The sequence below is a fragment of the Centropristis striata genome, chromosome 13 (genome assembly GCF_030273125.1).
Source record: "Centropristis striata isolate RG_2023a ecotype Rhode Island chromosome 13, C.striata_1.0, whole genome shotgun sequence".
In the NCBI taxonomy this organism is placed as follows: Eukaryota; Metazoa; Chordata; class Actinopteri; order Perciformes; family Serranidae; genus Centropristis; species Centropristis striata.
This window is the reverse complement of record NC_081529.1, coordinates 34,020,833-34,041,786: the sequence shown is the minus strand read 5'-3', so window position 1 is coordinate 34,041,786 and position 20,954 is coordinate 34,020,833. Positions and strand designations below refer to the sequence as shown.

At 40.4% G+C, this 20,954-nt stretch overlaps 1 protein-coding gene across 1 annotated transcript; it reads left to right on the top strand.

The window, feature by feature from the left end:
* Positions 1–5,395: 5,395 nt before the first annotated feature.
* Positions 5,396–18,942, top strand: cbx4 (chromobox homolog 4 (Pc class homolog, Drosophila)). Its single transcript, XM_059348026.1, has 5 exons — positions 5,396–5,628; positions 5,731–5,774; positions 6,444–6,509; positions 10,669–10,735; positions 12,772–18,942. The coding sequence occupies exons 1-5, from the start codon at positions 5,560–5,562 to the stop codon at positions 14,200–14,202; spliced, it is 1,677 nt and encodes a 558-aa protein (XP_059204009.1). The 5' UTR covers positions 5,396–5,559; the 3' UTR covers positions 14,203–18,942.
* The last annotated feature ends 2,012 nt before the right edge of the window (positions 18,943–20,954 follow it).

Here is a 20,954-nt window from a genome sequence, read left to right as displayed (position 1 = left end):
CTTTTTTGGTTATTTTGTGTCTTTTTTCTTAGTAATTTTGTGTCTTTTTTGTAATTTTGTCTTTTTTTTTGGTCATTTTGTGTCTTTTTTAAGTAATTTAGTTTTTTTCTGTCATTTTGTGTCTTTTTTTGCACCTGAAGCAGAATGGGATGCAGCCACTGGAAAGGGATTGTTACACTTGTTACATTATAATTAGCCTGCTGTAATCACACGGCGTATTTATTTACATTAAAGAGCTTCTATTCCAGTCCGCCAGCCACTGAGTTTCCAATTTCCTCCTTTCAGAAGCTCGATTCTCGTGTCTTCTTGGTATTTGTGTGCATTTATGTTTCATGTCCTGTATGTCCTCGCTACATCAGCCTGTTTGATAGTGGAGCTTAATGACCGCCTGCTGAGCGCCGTGAGAATGGCTGTAGGGCCCTCTTAACATTTTTGTAATGCCCCCCCCCCTCCTCCTCCTCCTCCTCCTTCGCCTCCTCTAAACCCTGTCCTTGCATTCTGTCCCTTAAACCAATCAACTCTTTTCTCTCTGTAGAGGAATGAATCCTGGCGATGGCCGACGCGTTCTTTCTTTCCTCTCTCTCGTCTTTTTCCTCTTCCCACCACACCTTTTTCTGCTCCTTGCCCTCTGCATCAATCACACTTTCCCAGCCTCCTCCCTCCTCCTCCTCCTCCTTTCCCCTCATCTCTCCATTCCCTCAGTTGGCACTCCTGGCACCGTGGGTGGTTGGGTGCCAAGGAGGGGAGGCCTCCTTTCTGGCTCCCCCAGTTGGAGCCACCATTTTGAGGATTGCTTCTCCAGCGAGCCAGCTGAACAATTCTACAATTTATCAGACGCTTTTATCCAAAGCGACGTACAAATGAGAGTTACAGTTTTTCTCTTTAGCTAAAACACTAAACCCTGTTGTCTGAACCAAATGCTCAGTTGCCTGAACCCACTGATTGATTGAATCACTCTTTTGGTAAAACCAGAAGCACTTTTCACCTGTTTAGACACAAACTTGCCAACACATTTTCACTGTGATGCACCGTGCTGCATAATGGTGAGCACAGGTGACAAAAGTCAAACACAATTAGTTTTTCTCAATTGCTAAAACACATTTTTTTGAATCCTCCTGTCCTTTTCTCAGAATTAAACACAAAACAAAACCTCTGATTCTTTTAGCAAAACCATCCCATCGCCTCAAAATAGTTCTACCTGTTCTCAAAACCAAACAATGTTGTCACATCTTGAACTCATTGGTCAAAATAGAAAAACTGCTGAGCAGTCATTACACACTACACCAAAAAAATGACAACACAGTGTTCAAGGCAGCATGCAGAAATGTTTACTGGTCACGTGCATTTTGCATCTCAAAAGTAAAAAAAATACAGTTTTTCTCAATTGCTAAAACACTAAACCCTACTGTCTGAACCCACTGGGTGAATCAGTCACTCTTTTGGCAAAACCAGAAGCACTTTTCACCTGTTTAGACACAAACTTGCAAACACATTTTCATTGTGATGCACCGTGCTGCATAATGCGGAGCACAGGTGATAAAAGTCAAACACAATTAAAGCACAGGTGTCACCACTTGAACACAACAACTCAAAATTGATCCCACTTGTGGCTGATGATGTGAGGGAACATATAAGGCAGTTCAGAGAGCTGCTTTGTGAGGCCCTATGATGGATAGAAATCTGATTGCACAAGATTTCTACTTGTTTTTACAAGTGCTGCATGTATTTGCACAAGATTTCTGTTTTTTGTGCTAAATGCACAGGTTTTTTTTTGTTTTGCAACATGCATTTAGCCTCCAGTGAACAATGAACATGTATTTCTCCAGCTTCATGTCCTGAGCAGTGTGTTTTCTATTTTTCTATGTAGTGTTTAGTGACTGCTCAGTAGTGTTTTTAATGTCGATTGACTCGGGGCACGATTTGACAACATAGTTCAGTTCTGAGCACAGATTGAACTGTTTTGAGGTGAAAGTTTGATGTTGCAAGAAGAGACTGACGTTTTGTGAATGTATAGCTTGAAAACTGGGTTTTGTGTTCCCAGTTTAGAGAAAAGGAGAGCAGCTTTCAAGAAATGTGTCTTAGCAATCGAGAAAAACTGTAATACAACACAAGCAAGGATGAAATCAAGAAACACAGCCAGAGTAAGAGCCGTGGGTTCAGTTTAAGTCCTAAAGCTGTGTGCTTTTTTGCAGAAAAATGACGAAAGAAATTGGTGTTGCAATGGAGGAAAAGATCACAAGGGCTGAGCTCCCTTTGCTTCCTGCTGAGACCGGACCAGAGATCAGGACTTAACCCGACCCCGGCCCTCCTAAGGCACATTAACACCCACAGAAATACACTCCACAAACATTCTTACATGCATGTTTCCTTCTCTCTGAAGGTTTCACACCCCTCAAGCCCACCTTTAAACTCAGAACAAGTTGTCTTAAACTGTATTTCCTGCTTCTAGTTGCCTCAAAGAATTAAATTCTCTCTTTCCCAGCATGTAATGACAAAGTCAAAGTGAAATAAAAAGGACACCAGAGGTTGTTTGCAAAGAGTCCCTTCAAAAAAGGGAGATAAAAGTCAGACAGGCTGACCCTGACTTTATCTCCATGTTTAAGATAACAGCTCGTTTAACCTTGATGTGCTCAGCAAATACAAAAATAAGTTGTTTTTTTCTTTGAGCTAATGGAGCAGTAGAAAAACAATTTACATAAGGATTTACAACTAGTCAGAATGTCCGTGTTTGTTGTTCATTTTGGGGCATTTTAACACCGCAAATGGCTCCTTTAAAAAAAATTAAAAGAACCTTATCTGAGGCTTAAATGTGTCACCGAGCAGTTTTCACATGTATTTCTCAACCTAATCGGCTGATCGGCAACGTTTTGATTTTAATCAGCGTCCTTTAAATTTCTTTTTCTTTCTGTTTGCGTGGCTTTAAAAAAAAAAAAAGGGAGAAAAAAACGCCTGCAGAGGTTACTGTCGGGGATCGAACCTCTCGGGGAGGGGAAAAAAAAGGTTGATTTCCAGTCAGCGACTTTTTAATCGACATCTTGAATGTCACAACAACAGGTGAACAAGTGCAAAAGGAACTGGAGCTCACCTGAGCGCATTCCTGAGAGCGCACACATGCAGACGTGGGATCATTTCAGATATTCACATTTATAAAGAAGGAGATAAGATTAGAGGGAAGGCTTGTGATAACTTCCAAAGGTGATCAGTAATTAGCAGAGGCTCCGGATCTCTCTGCAAAACGCACAAAAGCTGCTCTGCAAAACTCATTTCACACAGACGAAAAATTATTTTTAAACAACGAATGGTTTCATGTGCAACCTGTGCGTAAATTAAGTCGATCTGCTGCTTCTGTTCATGACGTTGTTTCACCTCCAGCTGATTGATTTGTTTTATTATTATTACTATTGAAGCAGAACAAATATATTTATATGAAATGGAGATGTGATCAGATGACAGACAGGCTGACTCACGGGATTTTCTAAATGATTATCTCCGTCTTGACGCAGACTTCAGGCGTCATTCCCGTCAGCGCAAACACACAAAATGATACATAATTTGTATTTTGGGTACCTGGTGAGTAAACAAGAGCTGACAGCGAATACCTCCCAACTCCAGAATTAGCTCTATAACGCTCTCTGAGCTTTTTTCTCAATATGCATTTCGATTAGATGACATCTATTCAAGGACACAATCACGTTTGAGGAAACGACAGGGTGCCATTTTTATCAAGAGGCTGTTTGTTTGTGACAAACTTATATTCTCTGCCTCTGTGTGTGTCTTGTGTGTGTCTGTGTGTGTGTGTCTGTGTGTGTGTGCTGCTCTCCGTCTCTCTCCTTTCATGCTGTTGCTAGGGAAGCAGGGCGTATGCGCTCCCTGGCCGCGGCTGAAGGGCGCAGGAGAAAAACAGGAATAAGGCGAAAAGACGAGAGTTTTAATCGAGCACGTTTGCGATGTGCGACTCTAAAGCCCCTCGTGCACACATATCACTACAGAAACTCGGGAATTAATGAGTGCAAAACGCCACATTTCGGCGCTTTTTCTCCATTGCCTTATATGGCAGGGCAGAGATATATCGTGCCTGTATTTAATAGGCTGGCCGCTGCCGCTCTGCTTAGAGGCTTCATTTTAACCCTTGTGCTGCTGAATTATTTTTAGAGCAAGAAAAGCGTCGGGTTTTATCCTCTTTCAGTGTCTTTTGGTGCAATCGGCGCCGTGTTTTCCAACGAAATGCGCTTTTTTGGGGACAATCATGCGCCCCAAAACCCCAATTTACGCACAAAAAGAGGCATTTAAAGGCACGGCCGCGCGTTTTCTCTCATGTTTCCAATTAAGTTGCCATAAATCCAGTGACTTAATGCGGATGACATTTACAGCACACAGTACACACTCACTGGTGGTGTGGTTTATGCTTTTGGATTTAAACTGTCAAGATGCAGATAGACAAGCGTTATAACAGGCGATAACAGGCTGGGGTGATGATTTGAAAAGCGCTCTGGCACCATTAGAAAGTTGCCACAGGTACAGGCTGAAGGCTGCACAGCAACCCTCTGCTGTGTGTCAAATTAATGGCAGTTGAGCCCAGAGGACATGGCACTGGTTTGACGATCAGAGTGTGTCTGTGTGAGTGTGTGTGACCTATATTTGCAGGGCGCTGTCAGCAGATCGAAGTCTCCCTGTACATTCACTACATATAGCTGTGCTGCTTTAAGGGGATCGGATCTTTTTTTTTATATAACAAAAAAAGGGGAACTTGTGTTTCATCAGTGCGTCAGATAGTGATAAACAAGCTGTGGTGATACTGTTGTCACCTTCCAGGCTTGGGGGATTTTGTTTGTTTGCATTTTATTTATTATGCAAGTGTCGTGGTCAATCTGATTTGACTGACGTGGAGAAAGATTGGAGTTAAAAAAAAAAAAAAGCCAACTCCCTTGGGTGCAGCTGTGTTCTGTGCCACTGCATATGCACATAACAGAGCATGTGTGCGGATTTGAATACTCCTTTTTATAAATGCATTTACTGTAAATTAACACTCACTCTTGACTGGATGAAACTAAAGAACATAAAGTATTTTCTCATGTGATTAGGACATATGTTGGATGAGAATTCATATCAAATAAACACTCGTATAAGTAGATATTATATATGCACACGTGCTCTAACAGTTAGGTAGTGATTGATTTGAATTTCCAGATATCCCTCCCGCAGTCCAGTACGCACGGGATAAACCCCAACCTCTGTGCAAGGTCTCCACCTCCCCCTCCCCTCCTGACGTCATGCACCGAGCTGAAGCTATTGCACGAAAAGAGCTGCTCGCAGCCGCACTACTGTGGATATCTGTGTGCTCATAGCCAGCACTGTGGAGTGTGCAAAGGAGAGAGAGAGCGAGCGAGAGAGAGAGAGAGGAGGAGAGGTGGAGGGAATACAGTCGGATTTGGATACAACTGGAAAACTACCAAGCGCGCACAGCACGCACCGAACGGAAGGCACATCGACGGTGCGTAGCCAACATTTCACCTAGTCCCCCCCTCTCTCTCGTCCCCCTGCGATCGGATTCAGGCGAGAATGGAGCTCCCCGCCGCCGGAGAGCACGTCTTTGCGGTGGAGGGCATCGAAAAGAAGCGCATCCGCAAGGTAACAGAGAGGGGAGCGGGTCTGCAAACGCGCGCAGGACGTTGAAATATTGCGTTTGACATGAGCCTGACCATTTTTTTCTCTGCTTTTCCAACATCACAGGGAAAGATCGAGTACCTGGTCAAGTGGCGAGGCTGGTCTCCCAAGTAAGTCTCAATGCAATCGTTTCGCAACCGCAGTGGGGAAATGCATCATTTTGCAAGAAAATCAAGTGTTACTTCAAAATGCCACCCATCAAGGGCGTGCGCGCACGGTGCGTGTGCTTGTTTGTGGACGAGTGTGTGTGTGTGTAAACTGGGAGAGCGCGCTCGGTATGTGTTTCAGTGTATCCGCGGATGCCTTCACTAATTTATGCGAGGGAAGGGGGTAGGCACAGCCATGTAATCCCGTTTTAATTATTTCTGCTCTGCCAGCGAATTTACGAGACAGTGGTGCTAAAATGGCCGACTGTATGTTGGTGCTGGAGGACCGTTTGGAGAGCTCATACACACAGTTTGTGTTTGACATTTTGGCTCTGCAGTTGCATGTCCTCATGGGTGATTTGCTGCAGCGGGAATGTGCACTGATCGGCTGATCGGCCGATCGGCCGCTGCAAATTCAAACCAAAGTGCGGTTTTTTCTGCAAAAACATGTGTTTTGCATGTGCAATTGGATACATGTCCACTCTGCACTGACTGTACAGTAATGGTGAAGATGTGGGAATGTGTGTGTGTGTGTGTGTGAGGAGTAGAGGCCTGTGTGTGTGTATGTGTCAGTTAGAAAAAGGAAGTCTGCACGTGACAGCTCAGTGACAGTTGCCCTCTCCTCCCCTGCAGATACAACACATGGGAACCAGAGGAAAACATCCTTGACCCGCGTCTCCTCGTCGCGTTTCAACACAGGTGAGAGAGATGTGGACTTCGGACGAGGCCGCGCAGCCTCCACAGTTCAGTCATGACCATATATGGGCATGGGAGGAGGGGCGCTCCAGTAACTCTAGCGCTGACCCCCCCACCCACCCCACCCCTCCTCCTCCTCTTCCTCCTCCTCCTCCTCCTCCTCCCCACAGGACTGTCTCCTGGGGAAAAGGCTGGAGATGTGGTAGAGAGAATTCCTAAATCACACTAATGGGAAGAAGCGGAAATAGCACGGATGTAATGTAAATTGTGACAAATTATCATCTTATTAGGTGATTTTGCGTCAGGAATCAAAGAGCATGACACAAGCCGTGACCCAGTTTCGCAGAGAAAACTGAAGATTTCAGATTTGATTCAGATTAATTACTTTATTAATCCCACAATAGGGAAATTCAACCTCTGCATTTAAACCATCCTTTTTTACACACAAGTGAACACAACATGCAAGGAGCAGTGGGCAGCAGGGGGGGTTAGGTGCCTTGCTCAAGGCACTTCAGTACTAGACCTGTCAGTACTGGGATTCGAACAGGCAACTCTCCAGTTACAACCCCGATTCCTAATGTCTAGGCCACGGGCTGCTGAAGTCAAATGAATTACTTTTTTTGGTAATTTTGTGTCTTTTTTAAATAATTTTGTGTCTTTTTTAATAATTTTGTGTCTTTTTGGCAATTCTGTGTCTTGTTTTGGTAATTTTGTGTCTTTTTAAAATCATTTTGTGTCTTTTTTAGTAATTTTTTTGTCTTTTTTAGTGTCTTTTTTTGGGTCATTTTGTGTCTTTTTTTAATAATTTTGTGTCTTTTTTGGTAATTATCATCTTATTACGTGATTTTGCGTCAGGAATCAAAGAGCATGACACATGCCGTGACCCAGTTTCACAGAGAAAACTGAAGTAGCTGCCTCCTTCTGCCAGAAGGTGCAACCATGGACCAATGCAAATGAAACTATGCGGATCAAACAACAAATATTTGATCACTTTTTCTTTTTTTTTACTAATTCGCAACTGCAAAGCTTTAGCTGGACAGGTGCTGAATTAGCAGCTGCACCCCAGAGCCTGAGCCCTAAAAGCACATGCAGCAGTTTGTTGTGGTTTCTTGAGGAGACCAAGCTGTTGCATGATGGGATCTCATCACTAAACCAGTCTGAGATCTCATAACAGGCAGATTCCAATTTCCAGATTTCGACCATGCAGTTCTCACAAAAAGTAATGCACTGATTTCGTAGTGAATACACAAAATTGTATCCGTTAACGTAGCATACAGACAGCAGATTAATTAAGAGGACCAGTGCTCATGTCCCATTGTAAAACTCTCTACTGTGTCCAGTAATTCTGTTATTTTAAGCTCAATCTTGGTCTTTTTTCCTAACCATAACCAAGTAACTTTGTTAAAAACAGCAACCATTTTCCCCATTGTAAAATTCTTTACTGCATCCAGTAATTCTGTAATTTGAAGTCCAATCTTGTTATTTTTTCCGAATCATAACCAAGTAATTTTGTTAAAAACAGCAACCGTTTTTCCCCATTGTAAAATTCTTTACTGCATCCAGTAATTCTGTTATTTTAAGTCCAATTTTGTTCTTTTTCCTAACCAAAACCAAGTAATTTTTTTAAAAACAGCGACAATTTTTCCCCATTGTAAAATTCCTTACTGCGTCCAGTAATTCTGTTATTTTCAAGTCTAATCTTGTTCTTTTTTCCTAACCAAAACCAAGTAACATTGTTAAAAACAGCAACCATTTTCCCCATTGTAAAATTCTTTACTGTGTCCAATAATTCTGTTATTTGAAGTCCAATCTTTTTTCCTAACCATAACCAAGTCATTTTGATAAAAACAGCGACCATTTTGGTAGTTTTTTATAAAGAAACCATACAAACCCATTGGTAGCGTGTGTTGTTTTGACACATCACTTCCACCTGCCGCCTTTATTTTGCTTTTTAATGTTGTGGAAACAGAACATCTCACCCTGGATGCATGAATCTTCATCCTGCTCGGGTCAACAGGAGGCCTGTAAGACAATCAGAAACACATCAATGTCAGTCTCAGAGGTCAGAGGTCGGGGATGGTAATGAATATGAATGCTGCTGTCATTTAGCCCTGCAGCACGTGCACAACAACATCTTCTCTGGACCCGTGAGGCCTGTGAGATATCGTCTCTCTGTGGAATTCGTATTTCTGAAAAGGCTAATTGACACGCAGCGTTTCCAGTGTACCACGCTCATATTCCCCTGCAGCCTGCCGCGGGCCAATTGCAGCCCTCGTGACGATATTTTGTGGCCCCCACCTTGATATGAAAGTTTAATGTGAGTTTTATATGAATGGCACTTTACCGTGTTGTCTGTGGAAGGTCCCTTTAATTACTTCTTTTGGTAATTTTGTGTCTTTTTTGGTAATTTTGTGTCTTTTTTAAATAATTTTGTGTCTTTTTTGGGTCATTTTTTATCTTTTTTAACTAATTTTTGTGTCTTTTCTAATAATTTTGTGTCTTTTTTAGTAATTTTGTGTCTTTTTTTTGGTCATTTTGTGTCTTTTTCTAGTAATTTTGTGTCTTTTTTGGTCATTTTGTGTCTCTTTTCATAATTCTATGTATTTTTTGGTCATTTTGTGTCTTTTTTCATAAGTTTGTGTCTTTTTTGGTAATTCTGTGTAGTTTTTGGTCATTCTGTCTTTTTTGGGTCATTTTGTATCTTTTTTTACATTTTTGTGTCTTTTTTGGTCATTTAGGTTCTTTTTTTTTTTTTTTTAGTAATTTTGTGTCTTTTTGAAGTAATTTAGTTTTTTCTGTCATTTTGTGTTGTTTATTTTAAAGTAATTTTGTGTCTCTTTTTGGTCATTTTGTATCTTTTTTGGGTCATTTTGTATCTTTTTTAAATAATTTTTGTGTCTTTTTTTGTAATTTTGTGTATTTTTTGGTCATGTTGTCTGCGGCGCGTGCACAGCAACATCTCCTGTGGACCCGTGAGGCCTGAGAGATGTCGTCTCTGTGGGCCAACAGGCCGCTCGTGGGACTGGCTACAGACACGATGGCTGGGGAAAGGAATTCGCATTTCTGAAAAGGCTAATTGACACGCAGCGTTTCCAGTGTAGCGCTCTCATATTCCCCTGCAGCCTGCCTGCCTGCCTGCCTGCCTGCCTGCCTGCTTGCCCGGCTGGCTTGCTGGCTGGCTTGCTGGCTGTCTGTGTGTGTGGATTCCTCTCCTGCTCCCAGAGGATGGGGGAGGGGATCCGACAAGGGAGGCTGTAATTGCCAAATCTTCTGTGAATAGGGGTCACCCCGTTGGACGCTGTTTGAAAATCGCACACATTATAGCATTAAAACGTAGACTGTTTATTGTTGCAATTTTCTGGCAGCTCTGATAGTTTGAACATCTGTAGCAAAAGGGCCAACAATAGGCTGGCTGGCTCTACGCATGCCTGCTGGAGCAGCCGGCCTTCACCCACCGCTGGTTATTTATGAGCCAATGATGAGTCAAGGTTTATTTCAGGGAGCGATATTTCACAGACAAACCCCAGAGCTCGGTCTAGTCAGTAAAACAATAACACGTTTCCCTCTCTCCGCCCTCTGTAAAAACACTTCCATGTGATGTTTGTTATTAGTCAGATACTCATCACCCTGCATTTGCAGAGTGTGGGCGTCGTTTTTTTTGCACAAGACATAGTGGTTTGCATGCTTTCAACAGCAGCATGTTCTGCAGAAGTGCTCCACAATGTTGCATTTATCCCATTTCATCCCTGCCTCATGACCCTAATTAGAGATGGAGTGTAGAAAGAAGGGCGTGCTGCAGGAGGGAGGATGTTTGAAAGACAAGGAGAGATTTTCCCTGCTGAAGCCTTAATTGAATTTCTCCTGGATAATGAGAATATGGAATGGGCCGATTACCATGGAGAGCTATGCAAATAAGGACCATAATGCTTTGCAGCAGGTCACATGTGGGTATTCATTAGTCCTCCAAATCTGAATTCCACTTTTGACCTTGAATAGGTAGAAGAAGAAAAAAAACCAACACTCCAAATGTCACTAATGTAATTCTCTATGTGTTGTAATAAGGATTTAAGGTGAAACACTGTCAGTTGAATGAGATGTTGTGTACAGAAGGTAAACATGGGGGAAGGAAATGTAATTATTATCTTTTGTTTTTTTTCTGCAGAGAGAGACAGGAGCAGCTGATGGGATATCGCAAACGGGGCCCCAAACCAAAACATCTTTTACTCCAGGTAATTATTCATCACTTACAGCTCATCACAGTCTACAGCATGGGTGTCAAACTCGCGGCCCTCGGGCCAATTGCGGCCCTTGTGACGATATTTTGTGGCCCCCACCTTGATATGAAAGTTTTATATGAATGGCACTTTACCGTGTTGTGTGTGGAAGGCCCCTCTAATGACTTTTTTTGGTAATTTTGTGTCTTTTTAATAATTTTGTGTTTTTTTATAATTGTATTTCTTTTTAGTAATTTTGATTCTTTTTTTGGTCATTTCATGTCTTTTTGGGGTCATTTTGTGTCTTTTTTTTTAATAATTTTGTGTCTTTTTTGGTAATTCTGTGCATTTTTTGGTCTTTTTGTGTCTTTTTTTTGTAATTGTGTGTCTTTTTTGTAATTTTGTGCCTTTTTTGGTCATCTTGTATCTTTTTTAATAATTTTGTCTCTTTTTTTTTAGTAATTTTGTGTCTTTTTTGTAATTTTGTGTCTTTTTTTGGTCATTTTATGTCTTTTTTTAGTAATTTTGTGTCTTGTTTTGGTCATTTTGATACTGCCTCCAGCGTCCCCCAGGTAATTTCAGTTTGAGACCCCTGGTCTAGATAGTCTCTGCTGAAGTGTCCTGCCTGTGTCCTGTGAGAGGCCTGAAACAGAGGAGGGCCCTGCCAGGTGTTTTAGAGCGGCAGTCATTATGATCGTGGTTATTAATAGATGTCTTTGAGAGAGAGGATGAGGTTCTACAGCTGGATTTGTCTGCACACTCATCATGAAACAGGGTTTGTTGCCTGAGGTTACGCAACACGCTGCTCGAGTGCACTCGTTTTATCTGCATGTTCATTATTTCTTTATGCTAAATAGCTTCATATGCAAAGCAGTTCCGAGAAGGCTTATTATTGCAATGCATTTGTACAAGAATCATGTTGTTTTTTTCATTTCCCTGTTTGCAAAAAGTCAAAAATAGATGTCTGAAAGTAGCACTCGTGTCATGCTTGGACTATCTCGGCCTGGTCCGTATTCTGAGCCAAATGTGATTATATATTTGGAGAGTCAAAGCTGATTGCTATGCAGTGTCACTCCTTGAGAGGCATACCACTCTGCCAGAGTCACACGTGGCTAGCAATCTGGGATAAAGCGTGACATGTCTGGTGGCACTTGTCTGACCCGAGGTCACAGCCGAAGCGTCGTGGTCGTTCCGCTGCAGCGCCCCTCTGACGGCCGGAGGGTCAGTCTGTACAGGAGGGGGGGAGGGTGGTCTCAGACTGAGGACCGATTGGATTTACATTTATGATAGGATTCCTGTAAACCACTCGTGACGATATTTTGTGGCCCCCACCTTGATATGAAAGTTTAATGTGAGTTTTATATGAATGGCACTTTACTGTGTTGTGTGTGGAAGGTCCCTTTAATTACTGTTTTTGGTAATTTTGTGTCTTTATTTGGTAATTTTGTGTATTTTTTAAATAATTTTGTGTCATTTTTGGTAATTCTGTGTCTTTTTTTGGGTAATTTTGTGTCTTTTTTTAGTAATTCTGTGTCTTTTTTTTTGCTGATTTTGTGTCTTTTTTTTTTAGTAATTTTGTGTATTTTTTGGTCATTTTGTGTCTTTTCTGGGTCATATTGTGTATTTTTTTTTATAATTTTGTGTCTTTTTTGGTCATTTTGTTTTTTAAGTAATCTGGAGTTTTTTTCAGTCATTTTGTTTTTTTTAGTAATTTTGTGTCTTTATTAAGTAATTTAGTTTTTTTCTGTCATTTAGTCTTTTTTTGGTAATTTTGTGTCTTTTTAAAATAATTTTGTGTCTTTCTTTTAGTAATTTTGTGTATTTTTTGGTCATTTTGTGTCTTTCTTCGGCCATTTTGTTTCTTTTTTAAGTAATTTAGTTTGTTGTTTTTTTTGTTTTGCTTGTTTTATACTAGCTCCTATGGCTCTGGAGAAGACAATAACCCATCATAAAATATAAAAATAATCATCGTATTCTTGACTTGACAGTAACATTTTTGGTGTAAACAAGGTGAAATATTGAACTTGTTGTCTTGTCTCTTTTTCGTCCAGGTCCCCTCATTTGCCAGAAGATCCAGTATCCCTGCAGGATTTGAGGAGCCGTCTCAGGATGTGGAGACGAGCCCGATCAAGTCGGACCTGGCCCCGCTGCAGAGACCCCAGCCCCAACAGTACCAGCTCAACAGCAAGAAGCACCACCAGTACCAGCCCAGCAGCCAGGAGCTCCCCGCCGACCAGCCGTCCAACGGCAAGAAGAAGTTCATCTACCAGCTCAACAGCAAGAAGCACCACCACTACGAGCCCGACCCCAACATGTACGACGCGCCGGCGTCCCGCCTCAAAGAGGTCGTCAAAGTCCAGGAGCAGATCGGAAAACCGGCAAATCCCGGCTGGAACTTACCGCTGGCCCTGCAGCAGAAATGGGTCCGAGACAAAGACACCGGCTGCTTGAGCAAAGTGAAAGAGTTGACGGTGGAGGTGAGGAAACCGGCCGCTAAAGACGCTGAGAGCGAACACGCTAACCACAAAGCTAACGCTAAGCACGTGACGCTGCCGGGCGCGATCAGCAGCAAAATGAAGATAATCAAAAACAAGAACAAGAACGGGCGGATCGTTATCGTCATGAGCAAATACATGGACGGCAACAAGGTGCACGGGGCGAAGGGTAAACACGGGGAGCCGTCGGGAGAAACGAAACCCCAAACTGTTAAAACGTCGGAGAACAATCCAGCGCACACGGCCAAAATGACGGAGCACCCGGAGAACGGGATCCCCAAAGAGCTCTGCAACGGCGCCTCGCTCCCGGCCGCGGAGCATCCCATCAAATGTTCCCAAAAAGACAGACACTTCTCCAAACCGTCGCCGAGCACGGCAGAGGAGTACAACACGGAGGTGGCTCGGGGCCAGGCCGATTTACCGGATGATTTGCCGCTGCAGCTGACCGCCAGCTCGCCGCTCACGTCCTGGTCCGGCGACACAAACATCCCGACTCCGACGTCCATCGACCAGATCCGGATTCCGTCTTTTCCCAACGACCGTAAACGGAAGCTGTCAGATCCGGTTCCAGAGGACAGGAGCGTCGTCTCCAAAACCTACCTGACGTCCAGAAGTTTCAGCGTCCCCGGCGGCGCTGTGGTCGCCACGTCTCCGCCTCAGGACAAACCGATGGACCTCCATTGTAGCGGCCCGCGCCACAGCAACACGCTCACATATGAGGCGGTGGACTCCGGCAGCCAAGAGGAGCCGATGGATCTGAGCTGCCCAAAGACTAAGAAACAGGTAGAAGCAGAAATACAACCTGAACCGGAGCCTGCTGTTGTTATAAACACACCTCCTGTTGTGGTCGAAGACACGCAGAAACCCACAGAGATATCTAAAGAAGCACCTGTAAAGAAAATCTCCCCTTTTATGGGAAATATCATAATCACTGACATCACGACAAACAGTCTCACCGTCACCTTCAAGGAATATGTTTCTTTCTAAAAAAAACAAAAACAACCTTACCAGTCAGTGGACCAGCTGGCTGGATGGATTCCTGTTGATATGTAAATATGTAAAAACATCAGAATTTTGTATATGTGGAAATTTATAATTTATCATTCAAATTCAATATGTTTCTTATAATGTTTTATACTGTAACTCCTCTGTGACGTAGCCAAGAAAGTGCCCTCGAGGATTTGAGCGAATGCATTCAGGTGGATGCGTTCCACTTAAAAAATACCTGTTTATTTGTCATATGGAGCTCGAAAAGGGATAGTTTGGATCATTTGGAGTCGAGTTGTATGAGATTTTTATTAATTTATAGTCAATGTGTTACCTACAGTAGATGCTAGTCGCTATGCTAAGCTAAGCTAAGCTAAGCTGTGGATGAAGGCAGCAGCAAAATACATTTTAATACAATACTACAATACAATACTACAGTACAATACAATACTACAGTACAATACAATACTACAATACAATACAATACAATAAATCTTTATTATCCACTATGGTGGAAATTTGCCTTCGGCTCACCGTAAAGATACAGAATTTCATTAAAAACATGCAGCAGTTGAGAATGCAGTTAAAACATAGAATAAGAAAAGAAAAACAACAATTAAGAGCAGTTAAAAGTTAGTAAGTAAAGTCACTTATGTTGAGTTCAGCAGGCGAGTTTATGTTTGTTTATTTATCAGGATCCCCATTAGCCATCACTCTGTTGTGGGAGTAATGGTTATTCTTCCTGGGGTCCTCAAACAGGAAACAATTCACATACATAGTAAAAGCATACAGAGTAACAATTAGAATCTAGAATCTCTGGCAGTTATAAGAAAAAAACTACAACATTAAATTCAATAATTTACCAAAAAGTGAGTAGCGTTGGGGATAAAAGATTTTTTAAAGGCATTTATCAAGGCAAGGCAAGTTTATAATTAATCTATCAATATTTTCACTGCTTTACCTCGCTGTCAGACAGGCCTGTTTAAGTTTAAAACGTTCTCGTCTCCATTTACAAAATCTGTAGTTTTATCTTGCAGAACATGTAAGAGCGTTGCTGGAGTTATACAATACCACAAACAATTAAACATTAAGGTAGCAGTCGAGCAGCAACTCCCTTGTTATGCAAGGTAAAATTACCGGTTTTGTCAATGGAATCTGGTGACTTTGAAGTAGGGTTGTCACGATACTAACATTTCCAACTCGATACCGATACTCAGAGAAATATTTGATACTTGAAACCATTTTCGATACCACAAGGATAAAAACAAAGACCCCAAAATTTAACAGGAATATTTTTATTAACAAGAAAAATGCAACATGTAAAAATTAACAGAACCACAGGTTAAATATTTATAATAAAAACAGTTGTGCAAAAAGAAACTGCAACTATGATAACAAGCTTCAGATACTCGATACTTTTGAAAATGAGTATCGTATCCAGATACGTTTTAGTATCGATACTTTTTTGAGTATTGATATTTTTGACAACCCTAGTTTTTACTGTTTATTCCTGCAGTGCACCTCTGCTCCCTAAACATATTTAAAAAAAACAGCATTCAGCTAAATGCAGAAATGTATGTGAGTCACATGACCAGACGACCTGCCGTAGTAAAAACAGGCGCCAAAAGAACTAAATAAAAACTTCTGCTGAACTAATATTAACAGTTGAACCGCCCAAAACATCTGTGTGACAATACAATTAAGGCCGGGACTCGATTAAAAAAATTAATCTAATTAATTAGAGGCTTTGTAATTAATTAATCGCATTTTAATCGCATTTTAATCGCATATAAATATTTGACCTGAGAACAGTGAGAAGTAATTTTTTTCACATGGATTTTTAGTATACCATTGAATAATGACTGAATACATAAGCTTAAGCAACAAAAATATTGTTTATTTTTGTTCAAGTCCAACAGACCAGTGCGATTTTTGCCATTAAGTGTAGCAATAGCATATTTAGAAATATAGTACATTTCATAAATCCAGGTAGCCTATAGGTAGGTAGACCTTCTGTAAACTAGAATACTTTGGTTTTTTAAGTAAAAAAAAAGGTGTGTTGTTGTCTGAACTCAACGCTAGTTGGTGCTCCAGTATAATCGGTCCTCCTGAAACTCATCCAGTGAGAAACGTTCCACGGTGCAAAAATAAGTGCGATTAAAATGCATCGATTTTTTTAACGCGTTAATTTTTGTGTAATTAATTAATCTTGATTAACGCGTTAAAGTCCCGGCCCTAAATACAATATATCGACAGTATATAATATATATATGACAGGTTAACATAAACAACTTAATTTACAGTGAAAACACTAGACAAAGTGCAAAAAAACCCCCGACATTTCAGGGGAAAAAAATGAAAATAAGAAAATAACGGTAAATAAAAACATAAAATTAGGATAAAATTCACAAATCCACAACATAATAATTAAATAAAAGCTTAATTTCACAATGACAAAGTACATTTTTGACTCTGTTACACAGAGAACTTAAAAAAGGGCCGTCTAATGACAAGTAAAGCAGTGAAAATATTCTAAATATAGCAAACATGTGAAGTGAAATGGGTTTCATAAGTTAGTTAGGAGTCTAAAATAAGTTTTGCTGCTGCTCCTGTTACAACAGTACATTTCTTATCTAACTTCTGCCTGCTGGGAGTCCGCCAACTGCCATCTACTGTAGATAATACACTAACTGTGGATAAGTAGCTCTTGCAACCTCACTGCAAAAAAAAAAATACAAAGTGTCCCTTTAATGGGAAACTTCTGCTGTTGTTTGATACCTGTACCAAACGTATAACCTGAGATGTATGATGGTTTATACATATTTTGTATGAATAATATCACTTATTTTGGTCCTGATAGAAGGTAGAGAGGATGTTGTTGAGTACATGGTGATCAAAGATCAAATTGAAAAGCACTTAATTACATTTTCATACGTCGGTTTGTTCCATTACAAGTGGGAAAAAAACAGCTGTTAGGTCTTTATATCTTATTGCCAGAATGAGGATAATGAATTGGCGTAAGTTGTTACACGTTTTCTTTGTTTGTGGCTTTATAAAACATCATAAGCCATTACATGCTACTTTAAAAGCAGGTGTGTCCGAATACAATGTAAACACAGTACTGGCTGTGTCAATATCTTAAAGAAACATCCCGTTTTTTTTTCTTCTTTTGTCCGGTTATTGTTTTTTCATCGAGATGCAACTAAGCTGTAAGTCAACATTCTGTTGACTTACCTGATCTATGTTGCACATTTCACCTTAAGCACACAGTTACGGGAAAAAAGTGACATCTTAAAGATCCGTTACAGTTAAGAAGACGTATTGATTCCAACCATAATGAGGTCTTGATTTTAGGGCCGGGACTCGCTTTGTAATTGATTAATCGAAATTAATCACATTTTAATCGCATATAAATATTTGACCTGAGAACAGTGAGAAGTAATTTTTTTCACATGGATTTTTAGTATACCGTTGACTGAATACATAAGCTTAAGCAACAAAAATATTGTTTATTTTTGTTCAAGTCCAACAGACCAGTGCAATTTTTGCCGTTTTTGCTAGTCCATGCTAGCTACCACACAAGCGTCCACGCTAGCTGCCACACTAGCGTCCACGCTAGCAACCACGCTAGCTACCACACTAGCTGCACGCTAGCTACCACACTAGCCGCTAGCTGCTATATGTTTAGCATTGAGGTGATACTTGAGGCTGGATGTGCTGCTATGGTGATATGTGAATTCCTTGTTGCCTAGCAACACAACCATGCTCTTATGGACGCTTCCATCCGTTGGTTTTTAGTAACTAAATGTCCCATCATCCACGGGGCCAACCAAAGGTCTCATCAGCTTCTTCCTTCATGTTCACTGTGGTTTGTTGTTGTCTCAACTCATCAACGCTAGTTGGTGCTCCAGTATAATTGGTCCGCCTGAAACTCATCCAGTGAGAAACGTTCCGCGGTGCAAAAATAAGTGCGATTAAAAATTTTTAACGCGTTAATTTTTGTGTCATTAATTCCTCTTAATTAACGCGTTAAAGTCCCGGCCCTACTTGATTTATTATTTCTGACCTCACACGTTGCTGGAGTTACTTTAAAACAATACTCATGCTAGTCTCATTAGACGTCTCCTAAAGTCTCACAGATTAGCGATAATCATCTCATGTTGCTTTTGAAGCTCACTTTATGATGTGAAAAACACGTTACTGCTATTTGCTTGAGGAAAAAAAAGCTACAGGGTCATTAATGAGTGCGTTACAGACGGATTAAATGTGAGTTGTAAGGCTGCCTTTGTACACTGTTACATGTGATCCAATGAGGCTGTTTTGATTATGCTGCTGAAAGTTCAAATGTCAAAGCTGTTGGATGTAACCTACATTTGAGTCTAAATTGCCTTCTACGCACGTTTAATGCAAAAACCAGTGAGAATGCTAACAATGCTATGATAATGAAGCATATTTATTGACGTTTAATTTGTTCAAAAACAATTACAAAGATGCTTTTTTACGCATCAGAAGCTGCAAGTAATTCTAGTGAACACTCGGAAAAGATATTTGGAGCTCCTTTTTGTTCTCTCTCTCTCTCTCTTTTGGCTTTGTGTTGTTTGTTTCTTTCTCACACTTGGTTCTAAAAATCCAAAATGATTGATATAAAGTATGTTCTACCACGAGTTGGTTGACTTATTGCTGTTGGCACAGCTTATTGGATGGTATGTTTCACAATAAAGAAAGAGAAATGACCTCTGATATGTTGTTGTGCTGATGTTTGGTGGCTTGGCTGGTACAGCACATTGAACTCTTACTCTTTTCATAGTTTATTCTCCCACTGAAAGATTTATGTATCATTGTTCATGCCCTGCAGTTGTTATGGAGCCGTTGTGCTCATACGGAGAAAGAATGGAACAATAAACACTAGAAAAACTCACTTGGTTGTGCACCGTGAATAGAAAAACAGATCATGTTGCATAATCACAAACGATCCTGCACAAAGGGCCCTCTGTATTGCATAACTGCACCGGCCACTTGTATTATTAAAACTTTAGCCATGCATTATTTTTCTACTTGCAGCTCGACCCCGAGCAGGAATGTAAACACACAACATAACTGGAGCGAAGGCCGGTTATGCAATTCTCAGATTCTATCGAGAAGAAAGGCGTCATGGAGGGTAAGTATTTGCTCGTCACATGACTCTTAAACCTTTTAGCACAATGTGGCAGTTAAGTGGCAATTGTGTGACATTTAAATATACGCATGTGGCTGAAAACAGCTTCGTGGCATTTCCAGGTCGTCGGTCGCTGCTATAAAAGGTCGTGCTGTCTCGTAAAAAGGCTCCGTATCACCATGACACAGCAGTTCTACAACATTGTTTTCATACAGTAAAATTAAGAGGCAGGTTCATTCCCACGATGACTCAGATACACATGCAAAGTATCACACGCACGTTTGTGCATCTTTCAGCTGTTATGAATGAGCTTTGAAGACCTTATGTCATGGATGGGCGACTTAAATGCTGCAGGGGGCCTCAACACTACCACAGGGCCACATATAGGAGCGTGTACTTAATCAGATAAGATGAAACTGCAATTTTAAATATGTTTACAGTGCAGTGACTTAACATATTTCATGCTCAAAAACATTGGGGGGAATTTTTTGCGTGTTTTTGTCTTTTTGTTCATTTTGTGTCTTTTTTTGTTCATTTTGTGTCTTTTTTGTGTCTTTTTTTGTTCATTTGGGGTTTTTTTTGGTTAATTTTGAGTCTTTTTTGTCATTTTGTGTCTTTTTTATTCATTTTGTGTCTTTTTTGTGTCTATTTGTTTATTTTGTGTCTATTTGTTTACAGTGCAGTAACTTACTTACCCCAAAAAGACACAAAATGACAGAAAAAAAAGAAATTACTTAAAAAAGACACAAAATGACCAAAAAAAGACACAGTACTACCTGGGGGCCGCTGGAGGCAGTATCAAAGTGACCAAAAAACATATTTCATGCTCAAATGCATGTATAACAGTATAAATAGGAATACAAAAGGTTTGAAGCAAATGAAAAATAACCACTTACTGTGATTTCTTTTGTTTTCAGTGCAAGAACAGCAGACCAACATTAATTGCAAGAAGTCATTTTGTGCTTTTTTAGATTTTATGGTAAAAAAAGATATTTGCACTGTTGATTTCATGTTTAAGATTGCCATTTTATTCCATTTTTTACCATAAAAATAAAAAGTTTTTCCGTCAAAAGAAACGCTGTTCTGCCATATAATTGACAAGAAACTACCACAGGGCCACATATAGGAGCAGCACTTAACCAGATAAGATGAAACTGCAATTTTAAATATGTTTTCAGTGCAGTAACTTAACATATTTCATGCTCAAATGCATGTTAAACAGTATAAATAGGAATACAAAAGGTTTGAAGCAAATAAAAAATAACCACTTACTGTGATTTCTTTTTTTCAGTGCAAGAACAGCAGACCAACATTAATTGCAAGAAGTCATTTTGTGCATTTTTACACTGCACTTTTAAGATTTCATGTTTTTGGTCATTTTGTATCTTTTTATGTTCATTTTGTGGGTTTTTTTGATGTCATCACTCTAGCCTCTCCATAGGGTAACATTAGGGGGATTTTTTTGGTGTGTTTTTGTCTTTTTGTGTTCATTTTGTGTCTTTTTTTGTCATTTTGTGTCTCTTTTTTCTTCATTTTGTGTCTTTTTTTTTTGTCATTTTGTGTCTTTTTTTCTTCATTTTGAGTCTTTTGTCATTTT

Bases quoted from the DNA above. Each gene is read 5' to 3' on its own strand.
- cbx4 (XM_059348026.1), top strand. From the start codon at position 5,560: ATGGAGCTCCCCGCCGCCGGAGAGCACGTCTTTGCGGTGGAGGGCATC. The intron at 5,775-6,443 runs GTAAGTCTCAAT...CCTCCCCTGCAG, and splicing joins TGGCGAGGCTGGTCTCCCAA to ATACAACACATGGGAACCAG. The intron at 6,510-10,668 runs GTGAGAGAGATG...TTTTTTCTGCAG, and splicing joins CTCGTCGCGTTTCAACACAG to AGAGAGACAGGAGCAGCTGA.